General features: G+C 65.6%; 4 protein-coding genes across 6 annotated transcripts; 2 read left to right on the top strand and 2 right to left on the bottom strand.

Moving 5' to 3' along the window:
- Nucleotides 1-537: 537 nt before the first annotated feature.
- Nucleotides 538-4,191, bottom strand: CABP4 (calcium binding protein 4). The gene is made up of 6 exons (XM_014878755.2): nucleotides 3,217-4,191; nucleotides 1,998-2,028; nucleotides 1,666-1,809; nucleotides 1,481-1,590; nucleotides 877-1,024; nucleotides 538-795 (listed from the first exon to the last, which is right to left on the bottom strand). The coding sequence occupies exons 1-6, from the start codon at nucleotides 3,466-3,468 to the stop codon at nucleotides 767-769; spliced, it is 714 nt and encodes a 237-aa protein (XP_014734241.1). The 5' UTR covers nucleotides 3,469-4,191; the 3' UTR covers nucleotides 538-766.
- Nucleotides 4,192-4,233: 42 nt separating this feature from the next.
- On the top strand, nucleotides 4,234-8,071 carry CORO1B (coronin 1B). Its single transcript, XM_088175547.1, has 11 exons — nucleotides 4,234-4,311; nucleotides 5,057-5,259; nucleotides 5,345-5,467; nucleotides 5,543-5,672; nucleotides 5,742-5,923; nucleotides 6,135-6,254; nucleotides 6,329-6,433; nucleotides 6,501-6,646; nucleotides 6,731-6,788; nucleotides 7,096-7,389; nucleotides 7,493-8,071. Exons 2-11 carry the CDS (start codon nucleotides 5,059-5,061, stop codon nucleotides 7,613-7,615), a joined length of 1,482 nt encoding a protein of 493 aa, XP_088031673.1. The 5' UTR covers nucleotides 4,234-4,311; nucleotides 5,057-5,058; the 3' UTR covers nucleotides 7,616-8,071.
- Nucleotides 8,072-8,144: 73 nt separating this feature from the next.
- On the top strand, nucleotides 8,145-9,635 carry PTPRCAP (protein tyrosine phosphatase receptor type C associated protein). Its single transcript, XM_088175548.1, has 2 exons — nucleotides 8,145-8,332; nucleotides 8,845-9,635. Exons 1-2 carry the CDS (start codon nucleotides 8,330-8,332, stop codon nucleotides 9,388-9,390), a joined length of 549 nt encoding a protein of 182 aa, XP_088031674.1. The 5' UTR covers nucleotides 8,145-8,329; the 3' UTR covers nucleotides 9,391-9,635.
- Nucleotides 9,636-9,815: 180 nt separating this feature from the next.
- Nucleotides 9,816-13,864, bottom strand: RPS6KB2 (ribosomal protein S6 kinase B2). 3 transcript variants are annotated; one of them, XM_088175546.1, is made up of 15 exons: nucleotides 13,723-13,864; nucleotides 13,007-13,041; nucleotides 12,782-12,902; nucleotides 12,628-12,696; nucleotides 12,415-12,562; nucleotides 12,073-12,130; nucleotides 11,891-11,991; nucleotides 11,727-11,817; nucleotides 11,548-11,638; nucleotides 11,313-11,420; nucleotides 11,158-11,220; nucleotides 11,011-11,088; nucleotides 10,828-10,932; nucleotides 10,641-10,753; nucleotides 9,816-10,273 (listed from the first exon to the last, which is right to left on the bottom strand). In XM_088175546.1, the coding sequence occupies exons 1-15, from the start codon at nucleotides 13,792-13,794 to the stop codon at nucleotides 10,105-10,107; spliced, it is 1,422 nt and encodes a 473-aa protein (XP_088031672.1). In that variant the 5' UTR covers nucleotides 13,795-13,864; the 3' UTR covers nucleotides 9,816-10,104. The 3 variants fall into 3 exon arrangements, with proteins under 3 accessions (XP_088031672.1, XP_088031671.1, XP_014734170.2); XM_088175545.1 differs by having other exon boundaries at nucleotides 10,828-10,935; nucleotides 13,723-13,863; XM_014878684.2 differs by lacking the exon at nucleotides 13,723-13,864 and having other exon boundaries at nucleotides 10,828-10,935; nucleotides 13,007-13,637.
- Between the last annotated feature and the right edge of the window lie 178 nt (nucleotides 13,865-14,042).

The following is a 14,042-nucleotide window of genomic DNA, read 5'->3' on the forward strand; positions in this document are numbered from 1 at the left end:
GACACCTTGGGCGACTTTTTGGGGGGACCCTTCATCTCTTCCAAAGGACCCCATTTGGGTCGGGGGGAGCATCCAAAGAGGGAATGGCCCTGGGACCTCCTGGGGACTGGGATGTCCCAAGGGATCGTGGGGATCCCCTGCGTGTGACACAGGTACCCCCCACGCCCTGCCCGTCCCCATTGTATGTGGCCTCTGATTGGCCAGCTGCCATGAGAGGCGCGTGCTGATTGGTCGAGCCCGTGCCCTACATCTCGCCGATTGGCCAGTTGGTTTGAATGACAGTTCCGGGAGGGCTGGCATTTTCCCGCCCGCCTTGAATTGGAGCGTGCTGATTGGCCAGCCGATCGCAGCAGGTCAGATCCAGCCAATGGGCGTGCGCGGTCTGGCCTGGAGCCACGCCCCCCGACAGCCACCATCCCTTGTCCCCCGTGTGTCCCCCGTGTGTCCCCCTGCCCCCACGCGCGGGGTGGTTCGGGTCACTGGCGGGGACACTGACCCCGCGTCCCTCCCCACAAGCACCAGACACGTTCCTCCAGCTCCGGCCAAAGGGGTTTATTGGGTCCCCAGCCTCCGCCGGCTCTGCCACCACAGCCGGTGGCTTTTGGGGTCGGGGTCTGGCGTCTGCCCCATTCTCAGATGCTGCGCTCCAGCTGTTCCCTCTGAACCCTGATGTTGGCAGAGCTCTCGGGTCGCTTGGCCGGGCAGGGAGAGGCTGAGGAGGGGCTGGGGAGGTCACCCGGGTGTCCCTTCCTGCCCGGTGTCTCCGTTACCGGGACGACAGCATCATCACGAACTCTGCGGGGCGAGGAGGGGACGTCAGGGGACCCGAGGCTCAGCCCCTGCCACAGCCTCCCGGGGAAGGGGGGGTCCTCTCACCGTCGAAGTCCACGTGGCCGTCCCCATTGAGATCCACGTCCTGCAAGATCTCGTCCACCTCCTGCGCCTTCAGCTGCTCCCCCAGCAGTGCCGCGATGGCCTCGCGCATCTCGGCCGTGCTGATCTCCCCGTCCCCGTTCATGTCGAACTGCGGCACCCGCGGGGTGGGGGGGTCACCCTCCCACCACGGCCACCGGCCTCCCCCAGCTCCCTGTGGTCACTGTCTCCTCTGGGCTTGTGGTCACCACCATGGTCATCATTGCCCCCTGGTCACTGTTCTCTCCATGCCTGTGGTCACCCCATGGTCATTGTTTTCTCATGGCCACTGTCCCCCTCCATGCCTGTGGTCACCACCATGGTCACTGCTCCCCCGTGGTCTTCCCATATCAGTGTCTCCTCTATGTCTTTGGTCACACCATAGTCCCCACTGTGGTCACCATCTCCCCGTGGTCTTCCCGTGATCACCATCCCCTCCGTGTCCCATCATCATTGTCCCCGCAGGGTTTTTCCATAGTCACTGTCCCCATCACGCCTGTCCCCTCATGGCTGTGGTGCCCCTGAGGAAGGGACACCATGCCCGCTGTCCCCATGGCGGTAGCCATACCTCACGGAAGGCGATCTTGAGCTCCCTCACGCCCACCATGTGCGCCGTCTCCTCCCGCAGCTTTGGGCCCATCATCTGCACAAAGTCCTCGAAGTCCACACGGCCACCCACTGCAGGCAGGAAAGGGACACCCTCAGCACCCCAGCGACCCCCAGGCCCCCTCTCCATCCTCCAACCCCACTCACTCCTCATCTTGATGTGCTGGGAGATCTCGATGAGCTCCATCTCGGTGGGCATGTACCCCAGCGTGCGCATGCACTCCCCCAGGTCCTTGTAGCTGATGTAGCCATCCTGGTCCGTGTCAAACTCCTTGAAGGCATCCAGCAGCTCTGGGCATGGCCACGGGTGGGGACAGGGACATCATCAGGCGTGGAGAGTCACACAGACACCATGTCACCCCGGGACAGGTCCCTTCTTGGATGTGGGATACCCCTCCATGGCCACCTTGCCATGGCAGATCCCTCCATGAGGACGTGCCTCCCCATTCTCATGTCCCCACCCTGTCCCCCCTGCTCACCATCCAGCTCCTCCGGTGACAGCTCCCGCTCCTGCATGGGACACACAAAGGGGGTGACAGCAGAATGAGACCCAGCTCAGTGTCCATCCTCCTTCTTTGCCCCCCCAAATCTCGGTGTCACCTTTGTTAAGCATGGGCCAAAATTAACACCAGCGGAGGATTAGTGGGATTGGAGGCAAAGCCCCGCCCTGCCCTGTGCCTGCGCCTCCCACCTGCCCTGGCGCGGTCCCAGTGTCCCCCCTCCTGTCACCCACCTCAGGGTGGGTGTCCCCACCTCAGGACCCCCAGGCTCTGGATGGGATGTGCTGGGTGGCCACGGATGCTGCTGAAGGGATTTGTACTCCAGAGGTGGGGGGCAGCATTTTTACCCCCACAGATCGTGGCTGCCCCTGCCCAGGATGTCCTCTCAGTATGTCCCTTCTGTCCCCAGGGCCCTGGAGTGTCCCCAACACCATTCCAGGACCCATATCCCATCTATCTCCACGATTCCAGGGTGTCCCTGACTGTTCCCAGTGCCCCATATCCCCTTCATCCCTAGGTTTCCATACTGTCTCTGAGCCCATTCCCACTGTGCCCATGTCTCCATCCCTGGGGTCCCAGAGCGTCTTTGACTGTGTCCCCACTGTCTCCATGTCCTTTAAATCCCCAGGTACCCAAAGTGACCCAAACCATGTCCCCAGTGCCCAACATCCCCTCCGTCCCCAGCATCCTGGAGTATCCCAACCCCATCATTGGCCTCATGTCCTCTCCATCCCGAGGGTTCTGGAACATCCCCATTGTCCCCATCCCACTGTCCCCAAGCCTATCCCGAGTGCCTCCATGTTCTCTTCATTTACAGCGTCCTGGACTGTCCCTGTTCCCATCCCCACTTTCCCCATGTCCCTTCCATAGCCAGGGTGCTGGGACAGGACACTGTCCCCATCCCCACTGTTTCCATGTCCCCACGTCTCAAATACTCCATATTCCCTCCATCTGCAGGGTCCTGGACTATTTCTGTTCCCACCCTCACTGTCCCCGTGTCCCCGTGTCCCCATCCCCACTGTCCCCATATCCTCTGCATCCCCAGGGTCCCAGACTGTCCCTGACCATGTCCCCAAAGCTCCTGTCCCCCTACCACCCACAGGATCCTGTCCCCATCTCCACTGTTCCTACATCCCCTCCATTTCCAGGGTCCCTCCATCCCCACCTTCATCCCCATGTCCCCTCCTGGTGTCCCCACCTTGCCAAAGACGGTATTGAGGAAGGGCGAGTAGGTCTTGGTGGCAGCAGCGTGGGGGTCCGTGGGACTCTTCTTCCCACTCTTCTGCCCGTGGCTGCCGTGCCGGGACTCGGAGCCAGAATTCTTGGAGGCCGGGGCACCGACGTCCTCGGGGGCTTTGGGGGGTTTCTCCCCTTCCTCGTGCCCCCCTTTCCCCTTCTGCGGGGGCTCCTTGTCCTTGGGGGTCCCCTTGTCCCCGTGGGAGCGTGGCATGGGGCCGGGGCCGGGTGGGCAGTGGGCAGGCAGGGAGCGGGACCCCGGGACGGCCGAGCCGGAGGAAGGAGCAGGGAAATCCTCTTACACCCCCCGTGACCCCCCCAGACTCCCCCCGCCGTGGGCCCGGCAGGGCAAAGCCAATTAGAGGTGATTAATGGCAGGAAACAGCCACGGCCACCGGACGGGTCCCCACCGAGGCCCTGGCCCAGTGGTGACACCCCACAGCCACCAGTGTCCCCAGCACTGCTCCGTGTTCGCAGTGGTGACACCCCAAAGCCACCACAGTGTCCCCAGACCAACCCACATCCCCCGTGGTGACACCGCAAGGCCACCACTGTTTCCCCTGACCTGGCACTTCTCTCTGAGCTCCCCCACCTCTAAGGTAGGTCCATTTATTGTCCCCCCAGGATGCGGACTGCTGTGGTGTCCCCAAGACATGACTGAGTGGGTACAGGGGGCCACAGGGGCTTCACAGGGGAAGGATACCCCAAAATCAGAGCAGGGAAAAGCCCGGCGTGGGAAGTCACCCTGGGGTGACACTGGTGGGGGTGACAGCCTGCCAGCAGCATCCCCATGTCATTCGCTGCCACTGTCACCTCTGTGCCACCCACTGATGCTGTCCGCGGGAACCGCACCCTGGGGTGCCCTGTCCATGGGGTCCCATGGTGGGGTGTCCATAGATGCCATGACCGAGGTGTCCCCGTTCTCCCCCCGCCGGTCTCCCCGCCCCGGAGCCGCGCACGCGCGGGGCGGCCCCGGTCACTTCCTGCCCCGCCCCCGCCGCCGCCGCCGCTCCCGCCGCCCCCGACACCGGCACCGGCCCCGGGCACCGACCCGCCGGTGAGTGCGGGCACCGGCACCGGGCACTGAGCCCCGTCCCGAACCCGCCGGGCACGGCCCCCGCGGGCCACCCATCCGCCTTCCCCGTCCCCGATCCCTGCGGGGCCACCCCCTGTCCCTGTCCCTGTCCCCATCCCTATCCCTGTCCCCATACGTCGCGGGGCCACCCCATCCCCTTTCCCGTCCATGTCCCCATCCTCATCCCTGTCCCCATTCCTGTTCCTGTACCAAGCGCGGCCACCACCGGCCCCATTCCTGACCCCGCCCCCGTCCCCATCCTTGTTCCTCTTCCCATCCTTGTCCCTGTCCTCGTCACTATCCCCGTACAGAATGAGGGCACTACTGTCCCCATTCCTGCCCGCCTATCCCTTTCCCCGTCCCTGACCCCATAGGCAGCAGGGCCACCCCTGTCCCCTGATCTGTTGCAGTTGTCCCTACCCTCCTTTCCATCCCCACCCGTGTTTCCAAGTGGACACCCTTGTCCCTGTCCTCATCCTGAATGGGACACTCTCTGTCTCACTCAGAGCCCCCATTCCTGGGGTGCTTCCTGAGTTCCCTTCAGGGAACTGGCAGGGACAGTGGTGTGTACCCCAATTCCTGGCACCTCAGAGTGGCTGAGCGATCCTTTATCGGGGTGGAAACCCGGTTCAGGGGACACCCCATTCCCAGGCCACCTTCCTGGTGGCCCTTCCTCCCATTTTGGGGTGTCCCAGTATGCCTGACCGTGGGCCGGGGCGCTCCCCAGCCATGTCGTTCCGGAAGGTGGTGCGGCAGAGCAAATTCCGGCACGTGTTCGGGCAGCCGGTGAAGACGGATCAGTGCTACGATGACATCCGCGTGTCCCGCGTCACCTGGGACAGCACCTTCTGCGCCGTCAACCCCTCCTTCGTTGCCATCATCGTGGAGGCCAGCGGCGGTGGTGCCTTCCTCGTGCTCCCCCTGCACAAGGTGACAGCGGGGTGGTGGCATGGGGAAGGGGGTTTGTGCTAGTGGGTGACCCTGGTGGTGATCCCTGCTGTCACTTTGTCCCCAGACCGGACGTATCGACAAGTCGTACCCCACGGTGTGCGGCCACACGGGCCCCGTCCTGGACATTGATTGGTGTCCCCACAATGATCACGTCATTGCCAGCGGCTCCGAGGATTGCACCGTCATGGTGAGGGGTGGCCCAGCATCCTGGGGGGTGGCAGGGGTCACCCTGCTTCGCTCACTGTCCCCTCTGTCCCCTCAGGTGTGGCAGATCCCGGAGAACGGGCTGAGCCAGCCGCTGACGGAGCCGGTCGTGGTCCTGGAGGGCCACTCGAAGCGTGTTGGCATCGTCACCTGGCACCCCACCGCCCGCAACGTGCTGCTCAGCGCGGGTACGGGGGGACACTGTGGGCACGGGGAGGGGGCTGCGTGGCCGAGGTGACCCCTGCCATGTCCCCCAGGCTGTGACAACGTGGTGCTGATCTGGAACGTGGGCACGGCGGAGGAGCTGTACCGGCTGGACGGGCTGCACCCCGACCTCATCTACAGCGTCAGCTGGAGCCGCGATGGCTCCCGCTTCTGCACCGCCTGCAAGGACAAGAGCGTCCGTGTCATCGACCCCCGCCGCGGCACCGTGGTGGCCGTGAGTGTCCCCACCCCCAGGGGGGGCCTGTGTCACCAGGGCACTGCCCTGCACTGGTTCTTGGGGGGAATCCCCTGCTCCTTGCTCTTGTCCCTTGGTGCACCCCGTTGTTCCGTGGGTGTCCTTGTCCCCTGGTTGTCCCCGCTGTCCCCTGTCCCTCGGTGCCTGTCCCTGGGGTGCTGCGGGCACCGGTGACAGCAGTGCCCCCCAGGAGAAGGAGCGGGCGCACGAGGGGGCCCGTCCCATGCGCGCCATCTTCCTGGCTGACGGCAAGATCTTCACCACCGGCTTCAGCCGCATGAGTGAGAGGCAGCTGGCGCTGTGGGACACGGTGAGTGGCACCCCAGGAATCTCCCAGGACCATTTTGGGGACCCCCGTGTGCCTGACACCTCATCCCACCCCAGGAGAACCTGGAGGAGCCCATGGGGCTGCAGGAGCTGGACTCCAGCAACGGGGCTCTGCTGCCCTTCTACGACCCTGACACCAATGTGGTCTACGTCTGCGGCAAGGTACGGAGTCCCCCACCCCGCTGGTGTCCCCCTGGAGCTGGGGACCCCGCTAATGGCGTGTTCCCAGGGGGACTCGAGCATCCGGTACTTCGAGATCACGGAGGAGCCGCCCTACATCCACTTCCTCAACACCTTCACCAGTAAGGAGCCTCAGCGGGGAATGGGCTGGATGCCCAAGCGTGGGCTGGATGTCAGCAAGTGTGAGATCGCCAGGTGGGCATAGGCACAAGGAGAACGAGGTGAGGGACCCTCAGACCCCTCCAAAACCTTCCATGACTCCCTCTGCTCCCCTGGCAGGTTCTACAAGCTGCACGAGCGCAAGTGTGAGCCCATCATCATGACCGTGCCAAGGAAGGTGGGTGGGGATGGAAGCAGGGTGAGCATAGGGGAATGTGGGGTAGGGGGACCCAGTAGTGCTGGTGGGAGTCCCCAAGGGGACTGAGAGGGGTCACCAGGCAGGACACAGGGCTCTGTGTGGTTCCTGGGTAGGACATGGTGATTGGGCAAGGGGTTCCTAATCAGGCTGGGTGGGGTCTATCCCTATGGAGTGTGTGTGTGAGGTCTCTGAGCAGGACATGACAGCAAGGCGGGGGTGCCCAGTGAGGCTGTGTCACTCTGGGGGTCCCCTGAGGACACCACCCCTCTGACACTGTTGGGGGCAGTCTGACCTGTTCCAGGACGACCTGTACCCGGACACGGCTGGCCCTGAGGCGGCCATGGAGGCAGAGGAGTGGGTGGCGGGGCGCACGGCGGGGCCCGTGCTGGTGTCTCTGCGCCAAGCCTACGTCCCCAGCAAGCAGCGGGACCTCAAGGTGAGCCGGCGGACGCTGCTACACGACAGCCGTGCCACCGCCACCGCCGCCACCGGGGCCACCACGCCACCCTCCACGCCGCCCGCAGTCCCTGCGTCCACTCGCTTCAGTGCCCCCCCGGTGCTCGGCTCCGGCACCACCACGGTAAGCGGACAAGGGGGAAAGGGACAGAGGGGTGTGGTCGGTGTTGGTGTGGCAGCGGGTGGGGCAGTGGGTGGGGCTCTGTGTGATGGTCGCTGTCCCCCAGGGGGGCCGCCTGGACGAGGTGCTGCAGGAGGTGGCGGCGCTGCGAGCGCTGGTGGCGGAGCAGGGCCAGCGCATCTCCCGCCTGGAGGAGCAGCTCAGCCGCCTGGAGAACGGCCACGTGTAGGGACCCCCTCAGGGACCACCGCCCCAGGGACCACGCCTGCACCCCAGGGACCCCCCTGAACCATCTCGCCCTCCTGGGGTGCCCCCCCTTGCCCTGCTTCGGGCCCTTCTCCCATTAGGGGGCTGGCCACCCCTCTGGCAGCTCCCCGCTTCCCCTCATTGCCTTACTGGGTGCTGCCCCCCCAAATCGTGGACCATTCTCCACCTCTGCCCCCATTCCTCGGGCTGGGGGTTGCTCCTGGGATCAAAGAATACCCCCTACACGCCCAATTCCTGTGTGGGGTCTCCCCCCTTTCTGTGGGGCAGGGCATGATCTGCCTTCCTCAACTGTGAGATACTGTCCCCCGTATATTTTGGGAGCTTTTCCTCCCCTCCCTCTCCTTGTGTCCCTCCTCTTCATTCCAGTGCAGGTTCAAAAACTATATTTTCACTCCAAATAAAGGATTTATAAGAAAAACGATGGTTGCAGGGGCCACCTGGGGGGTGACGAAGTGGAGGCAGGAAAGTGTGGCGGTCACGGGTGGGAGCTCAGCGCCTTGGCAGGAAGTGGGGGGGCACACGGCGGCATTTTGGGTAGCAGGGGTGAGGGGGGGGTGCAGCACTCGGCCTCCCCCCGCTCTGGCACATCCGCTGTGCGAGGGCAGGAAGTTGGGGGGGGCTCCCCCATCTCAGAGCGCACCCGCGGCATCGGGACCCGCTCTGGCTGCACCCGATCATGGTGAGCACCCCAAAACCGGGCAAGGTGGGAAATTGGGAGCCAGGAGGCTAGGGGACAGGTTGGGGGAGTCAGGATCAGGGAACCGGCGTGAGGTTGGGGAGAGCGGGAGGGTAAGGGGAGTATGGAATGTTTGGGGGAAAGGCTGGGAGATAAGAGGAGCACAGTGGGGTTGGGGGAGAAGGAGGGGGGGGCTCAGGGGGGCACATTGAAACCTGCCCGGTTTGGGGGTCCCTGGGGCGTTGGCAGGGGGTGCTATGGGGCTGCAGCCCTGCGGGCAGGGGGGCTGTGCAGCTATGTGGGGTAGCAGAACCCGGTTTCTCTCGCCCAGCACCTGCAGGTGCTGCTGCACCCGTCACCCACGCCTTCCGTCCCCGGGGGGCCACCTCCCCCTCCCTGGCCTTGTCCTCTGCTCCTGTACCTTGCCCCTTGTCCCCGCCGCCCTTCCCCGCATTCCAGCTCCGGGAAGCCACGTGCCCAGGGCGCGGAGCTGACCCTGCTGCCCTCTCCCGCAGGCTGGCCCGCGGTGGCAGCCGGTGCTGCTGGCGCTGGCGGGGCCGGCGGCGGCCGGGGACCCCGCGGTGGCTCGCAATGACCGGACGGTGGCCGCGCTGGTGGGGCTCCTGCTGTTCCTGGCGCTGGGGCTGGCGCTGGCCTGGCACCACCTGTGCCGCCTCTCGGCCGGGCGCTACCACCCCCGGCCCTTGGGCCGCCGGGCGCTGGAGCTGCTGCGGGGACAGTGGCACCGGCTGCGCTCACCGGAGGACCCTGCCGTGGCCCTCGGGGACGGTGACAGAGAGGTGGTGGCCGTGCGGGACGAGGAGGAAGAGCTGATGCCCTGGTGCTTGGAGCGGCGGCCAGAGAAGGATGAGGATGAGCAGGAGGAGGATGAGCAAGAGGAGGATGAGGAAGAGGCCGAAGCAGCGGCAGAGGGCGGGGAGAGGCCCCTGAGTGAGGGGGATGTGGCAGGGGGCAGCGCCGAGGCCCTGCTCAGTGACCTGCACGCCTTCTCGGGGACAGCGGCCTGGGGGGACACGCGGCCACACGTCACCGCCTTGTGACATCATCGTCCTGACGTCATCACCCTATAATGTCACCTCCCTGCAGTGATACCTCCCTGTAGTGGCACCTCCCTGTAATGTTATCTCCCTGTAGTGGCACATCCCTGTAGTGTCACCTCCCTGTAATGTCACCTCCCTGTAGTGGCACCGCCCTGCCACCAAAGGGACTGCCTTGCCTCAGTTGACACTCCTGATTGGCTGCAGGGGCCTGAGCACTGACCAATAAAAGAGCAGCTTTGCCTGGATCAGGAGGCGTGGCTTTCAGAGAAGTAGGCGGAGCCAACAGAAAGGGTGTGGCAAGTGGGAGGAGCCTGGTGAAGGGGCGGGGCATCACTCAGGGGGTGAAGCCTGGACCCTTCCCTACTGGGGCAACTCGCCCACCCACTCCATGGGCCCTCCCAGCCCCAGCACAGGCACCACCACAGTCTCAGCAAGTCCTTTAATTGGCACACATCCAGCAGCAGGGCCGTGCCCAGGGGGACACACCCCAAAGGCCGTGCCCCCAGAGGGGCCACACCCCAAAAGGCCACGCCCACGGGGGCACATCCCTGGGGGGCCACGCCCCTGGGGGTTCTCCCTGTGCCCCCAAACCCAGCGGGCAGGGGGCTGTGCCGGAGGGGGATGAGCCCCCCGGAGCACAAGCAGCACCGTGGGGTCCCCCCCACCCCATGGGGAGCACCAGGCCCCCCAGAAAACCCCCCACCCTCCCCACCCCTACCTGGGCACCCGCCCCCGGCCCCCCTTCTGTTTCTTGGCCCCCCCCGAGGGTTTGATGGGCAAGGGGGCCGTGCCCTCGGGCGGGGGAGCCTGGGGGGGCCCCAACTCCATGGGGTCGCCTGGGGCCACTGGCTTGAACGCCTCGAAGGGGGAGAACTTCACAGGGCTGGGGAGGAGACACATGAGGGGGTGAGTGGGGCACCCACAGAGGGCGAGGAAGGGGGGGCAGCCAGTGTCCACAGAGCACCTTCCTCACCCCTGGAGGCCCCAGCTCCCCCCATACTCCACGAACCTCCCATACTCCTTCTTCTCCCCCTTTGGGCCCACTCTTATTCCCTCACCCCAAAGCACCCCAAACCCTCATCTCAATCCCTCACAGTCTCTCTGTACTCCCAAGATGGGGCAGGTTAAGCCCCTCCACCCTCTATGCAACCCCCAAATTGCACCCTCACCACTGTCCACCCTGAAACCCCATCCCAAAACACCTCCATCCCAAAGCCCCCCACCCCAAAACACCCTCTGTACCCCAGTACCTGACAGGAGTGCGGGGGCTGCTGTTGAGGCGGCGGGGGGAGCGCACCTTGGGCTGGAAGGAGAACCCCTCCTTGATGCTCTCCAGCACAGAGGGGGCCACGTAGGTGAAGCCCTGCGGGTTCAAGGGTGTCAGTGGGGAGGCCTGGGGGTACCAGGGGTCCCCCCCCACAGTTGTGCCCCCGCTACCAGGAAGGCCTGGTTGGCACTCTCGCTGATGGCAGCATCGTCGGGGCTGTCCACAGGAGTCTGGCGGGTGAAGCGGGTGTCGAACTGGCTCACGTCCTCCTCCGACTGCTGCAGGGAACACGGCAGCTGCTCCCACGGGGCCCCCCAAAACATTCCCAGCCTCCCCACTCAAACCCCCCATACCAGGCAGGGTTTGAAGGGGGGGTCCAGCCTGCGTGCCAGCAGGTCCTCCCAGTTGATGTGGCGGAAGAAGGGCTGTTTCTGTGGGAGTTGGGGGTGTCAGGCAGGATTTGGGGGGTGTCCCCTGGCACCTCCTGCCCACCCCTGTACCTGCACATCGGCCGCGTCACCGGGGCCCCCCCCAACCCGCTGGCTGGGGTTCCGCTTGAGGAACTGGAAGAGAAACAGGGATAAAGATGGGAATGGGGGGAGGACCAACATAAATAAGAATGAGGGGGAGGTGAGGAACATTTTGGGGGCGGCACCTTCTTGAGGAGGTCCCGAGCATCGGGTGTCAGGTAGGGCGGCAGCACCAGCTTCCCCTTGAGGATCTTGTCGATGGTCTTCTTGCGGTTCTCGGCGGTGAACGGCGGCTGCGGGGGGCACCGGGGGGCCATGAAGAGCCAGGCGGGCCAGGAAGACTCGGGGTCAGCCCCCCAGCCACCCTAGGATGCTCCCCAAATTCCCAGGGAGGGAGGAAGGAGCAGCAGTGGGACTTGCCGATCCGGTGAGCATGTCGTACATCAGGGCGCCCAGGCTCCACCAGTCCACCGCTCGGTTGTGCCCGCTCCGCACCAGGATCTCGGGGGCCCTGGGGAGAGCAGGGGGGGACCTGAGCGGGTGGGGGCCCAAGACAGACCCCCCCCGAAAACTCCCCCCCAATGCTGCATCCACCTCACATGTACTCGATGGTGCCGCAGAAGGTGTGGGTGACGGCTCCATCGTGGATGGACTCCTTGCACAGCCCGAAGTCTGTCAGTTTGATGTGTCCTGAGGGATATGCGGGGGTCAGCACTGCCCCCAGAGAACCCCCCAAGATCCCCAGTTTCTCCCCTAAACCCACCTTGGCTGTTGAGCATGATATTCTCTGGCTTAAGATCCCGGTAGATGATCCCATGGGAATGCAGGTGACCCAGAGCCAGTGTGATTTCGCTCAGGTAGAAACTGCAGCAGGATTGGGGGACGTTGTGAGCGATGTCAAGGTGCCCACTTCATCCACACCCACCACCACCACCACATCCCTACCAGGCAGTGTCCTCCAGGAAGATCCCTTCCCGCTCCAGCTGCATGAAGAGCTCTCCACCTGCATAGAGAGCCCAAGAGGGACCGTCCTGAGCCATCCCTGGATACTCTTTCATCACCCCTGGGAATATCTGAGCCATTCTGGGACACCCTCAAACCACCCCTGGACCTCCTGAGCCATCCCTGGACACCCTCCCTGGACACTGTAGCCACTCCAGGTCATGCTTTGACCATCCCTGGACACTCTGAGCCACTCCTGGAACCCCTTGAGCCAACCCTGGGATAACTTCTAGTCATCCCTGGGACCCCCTGTGTGATCCCTGGGACCCCCGAGCCATCCCGCACCGCTGAGGCACTCCAGGATGAGGTAGAGCTTGCCGCCCGTCTGGAAGGCATAGATGAGGTCGACGATGAAGGGGTGCTTGACGGCCTCCAGGATGTTCCTCTCCGCCCGGGTGTGCGCTGTGTCCTTGGCGTTGCAGGCGATCTTGGCCTGGGAGGGAGGCGGTGAGCGGGGGGGGGTCCCCAGGGGGGCTGGGGGGGCCAGGGCGGCCCTACCTTCTTCAGGACCTTCATGGCGAAGATCTTCCCCGTGTTGGTGCCCTGCACTTTGCGCACCTGGAACACCTGGAAGGACAGGCAGGGAAGGCTGAGGATGCCGTCAGGGAGCACTGAATCCCCCCAGAGTCCCCCAGCCCTGCCGTGTCCCCACCTTGCCGTAGCCACCCTTGCCCAGGACACGGAGCAGCTCGAAGCAGTGGGGGCCGATGTGCTCGGGGCCATTGTTGACGCTGCTCTCGGAAATCTCGATCTCTTCATAGTGTCCCACCGGCCTGGCGGGAGAGGGAGTGAGTGGGGACAGCCCCCTGCCTGTCCCCTGCCTGTCCCCTGCCTGTCCCCTGCCTGCACACCTCCCCACAACCTGTCCCTCACTTACTCCAGGCCGTTCCCCCGGGGCTCCAGCTCCATCTCCTGCGGGAAGGAATTGGCGGTCAGAGGTGGGCAGGGGGGGACCAGCGGGCAGGGACGCATGGCAAGGAGGAGACACACGGCAGGAAGGGGGGACACAACAGAGAGAGGACCCACGGCAGGTAGGGGACACATGACGAGGAGGGGACCCACGGCAGGCAGGGGACACATGGCGAGGAGGGGACCCACGGCAGGCAGGGCACGGGCAGGACACGGGCAGGACACGGGCAGGACACGGGCAGGACACGGGCAGGACACGCAGCGCGGGGCGAGGCAGCGCCGAGCCGGCCCAGCCGGATGTTTTGGGGCCGAGGCCGGGCCCTGCCCAGCGGGAGCCGCCCGCTGCCCACCCAGGATCCGCGGCTGCCCCCAGTGTCCCGGCGCCGCGTCCCCGCCGACAGCCCAGCTACACCTCTGTCCCGCCACGGGCACCGGGACCCCTGTCACTGCCCCTGTCGCTGTCCCCCCAAGCCCCTGCCCGCCGTTCCCGGCACCGAGCCGATACACTCCCTATACACTCCCGACACTCCCGGCCCCGCTGTCCCCACCGCGCCCCGGTACCGCTCACCGTCTCCACCGCCCGTCCCGCTCCCGGTGCCCCCTGTCCCCGCAGCGCCCCCCGCCCCAGCCGCCGCTGCCGGTGGCAGCCCCAGTGTCCCCCCCCGCGCCCCGCTGCAGGCTCACGGCGCCCAGCTCGGGCTCGTCCCCGTCGCTGCCCTCCTCGGTCTCCAGGTCGATGTCGAACACCCCCGCCATGACGGCGCCGTGCCGGGACCCCCGGGGACCCGCCCCGATGGCCACGCCCCCGATGGCGGCCACGCCTCCGCCACGCCCCCGCGACACCGCCTTATCGGGACCCCGGGGAACCCGCCACGATGGCCACGCCCTCGCCACGCCCCCTCCCACCGGCCACGCCCCTCCCACGCGCGCGTCACCGGGGTGTCCCCTGCGCAGGGGACACGGGGACATGGGGGGTGCCCGGGGGTGGCGCAGGGAACAGGACA

The sequence above is a fragment of the Sturnus vulgaris genome, chromosome 18 (assembly GCF_052056855.1).
Source record: "Sturnus vulgaris isolate bStuVul1 chromosome 18, bStuVul1.hap1, whole genome shotgun sequence".
Lineage (NCBI taxonomy): Eukaryota > Metazoa > Chordata > Aves > Passeriformes > Sturnidae > Sturnus > Sturnus vulgaris.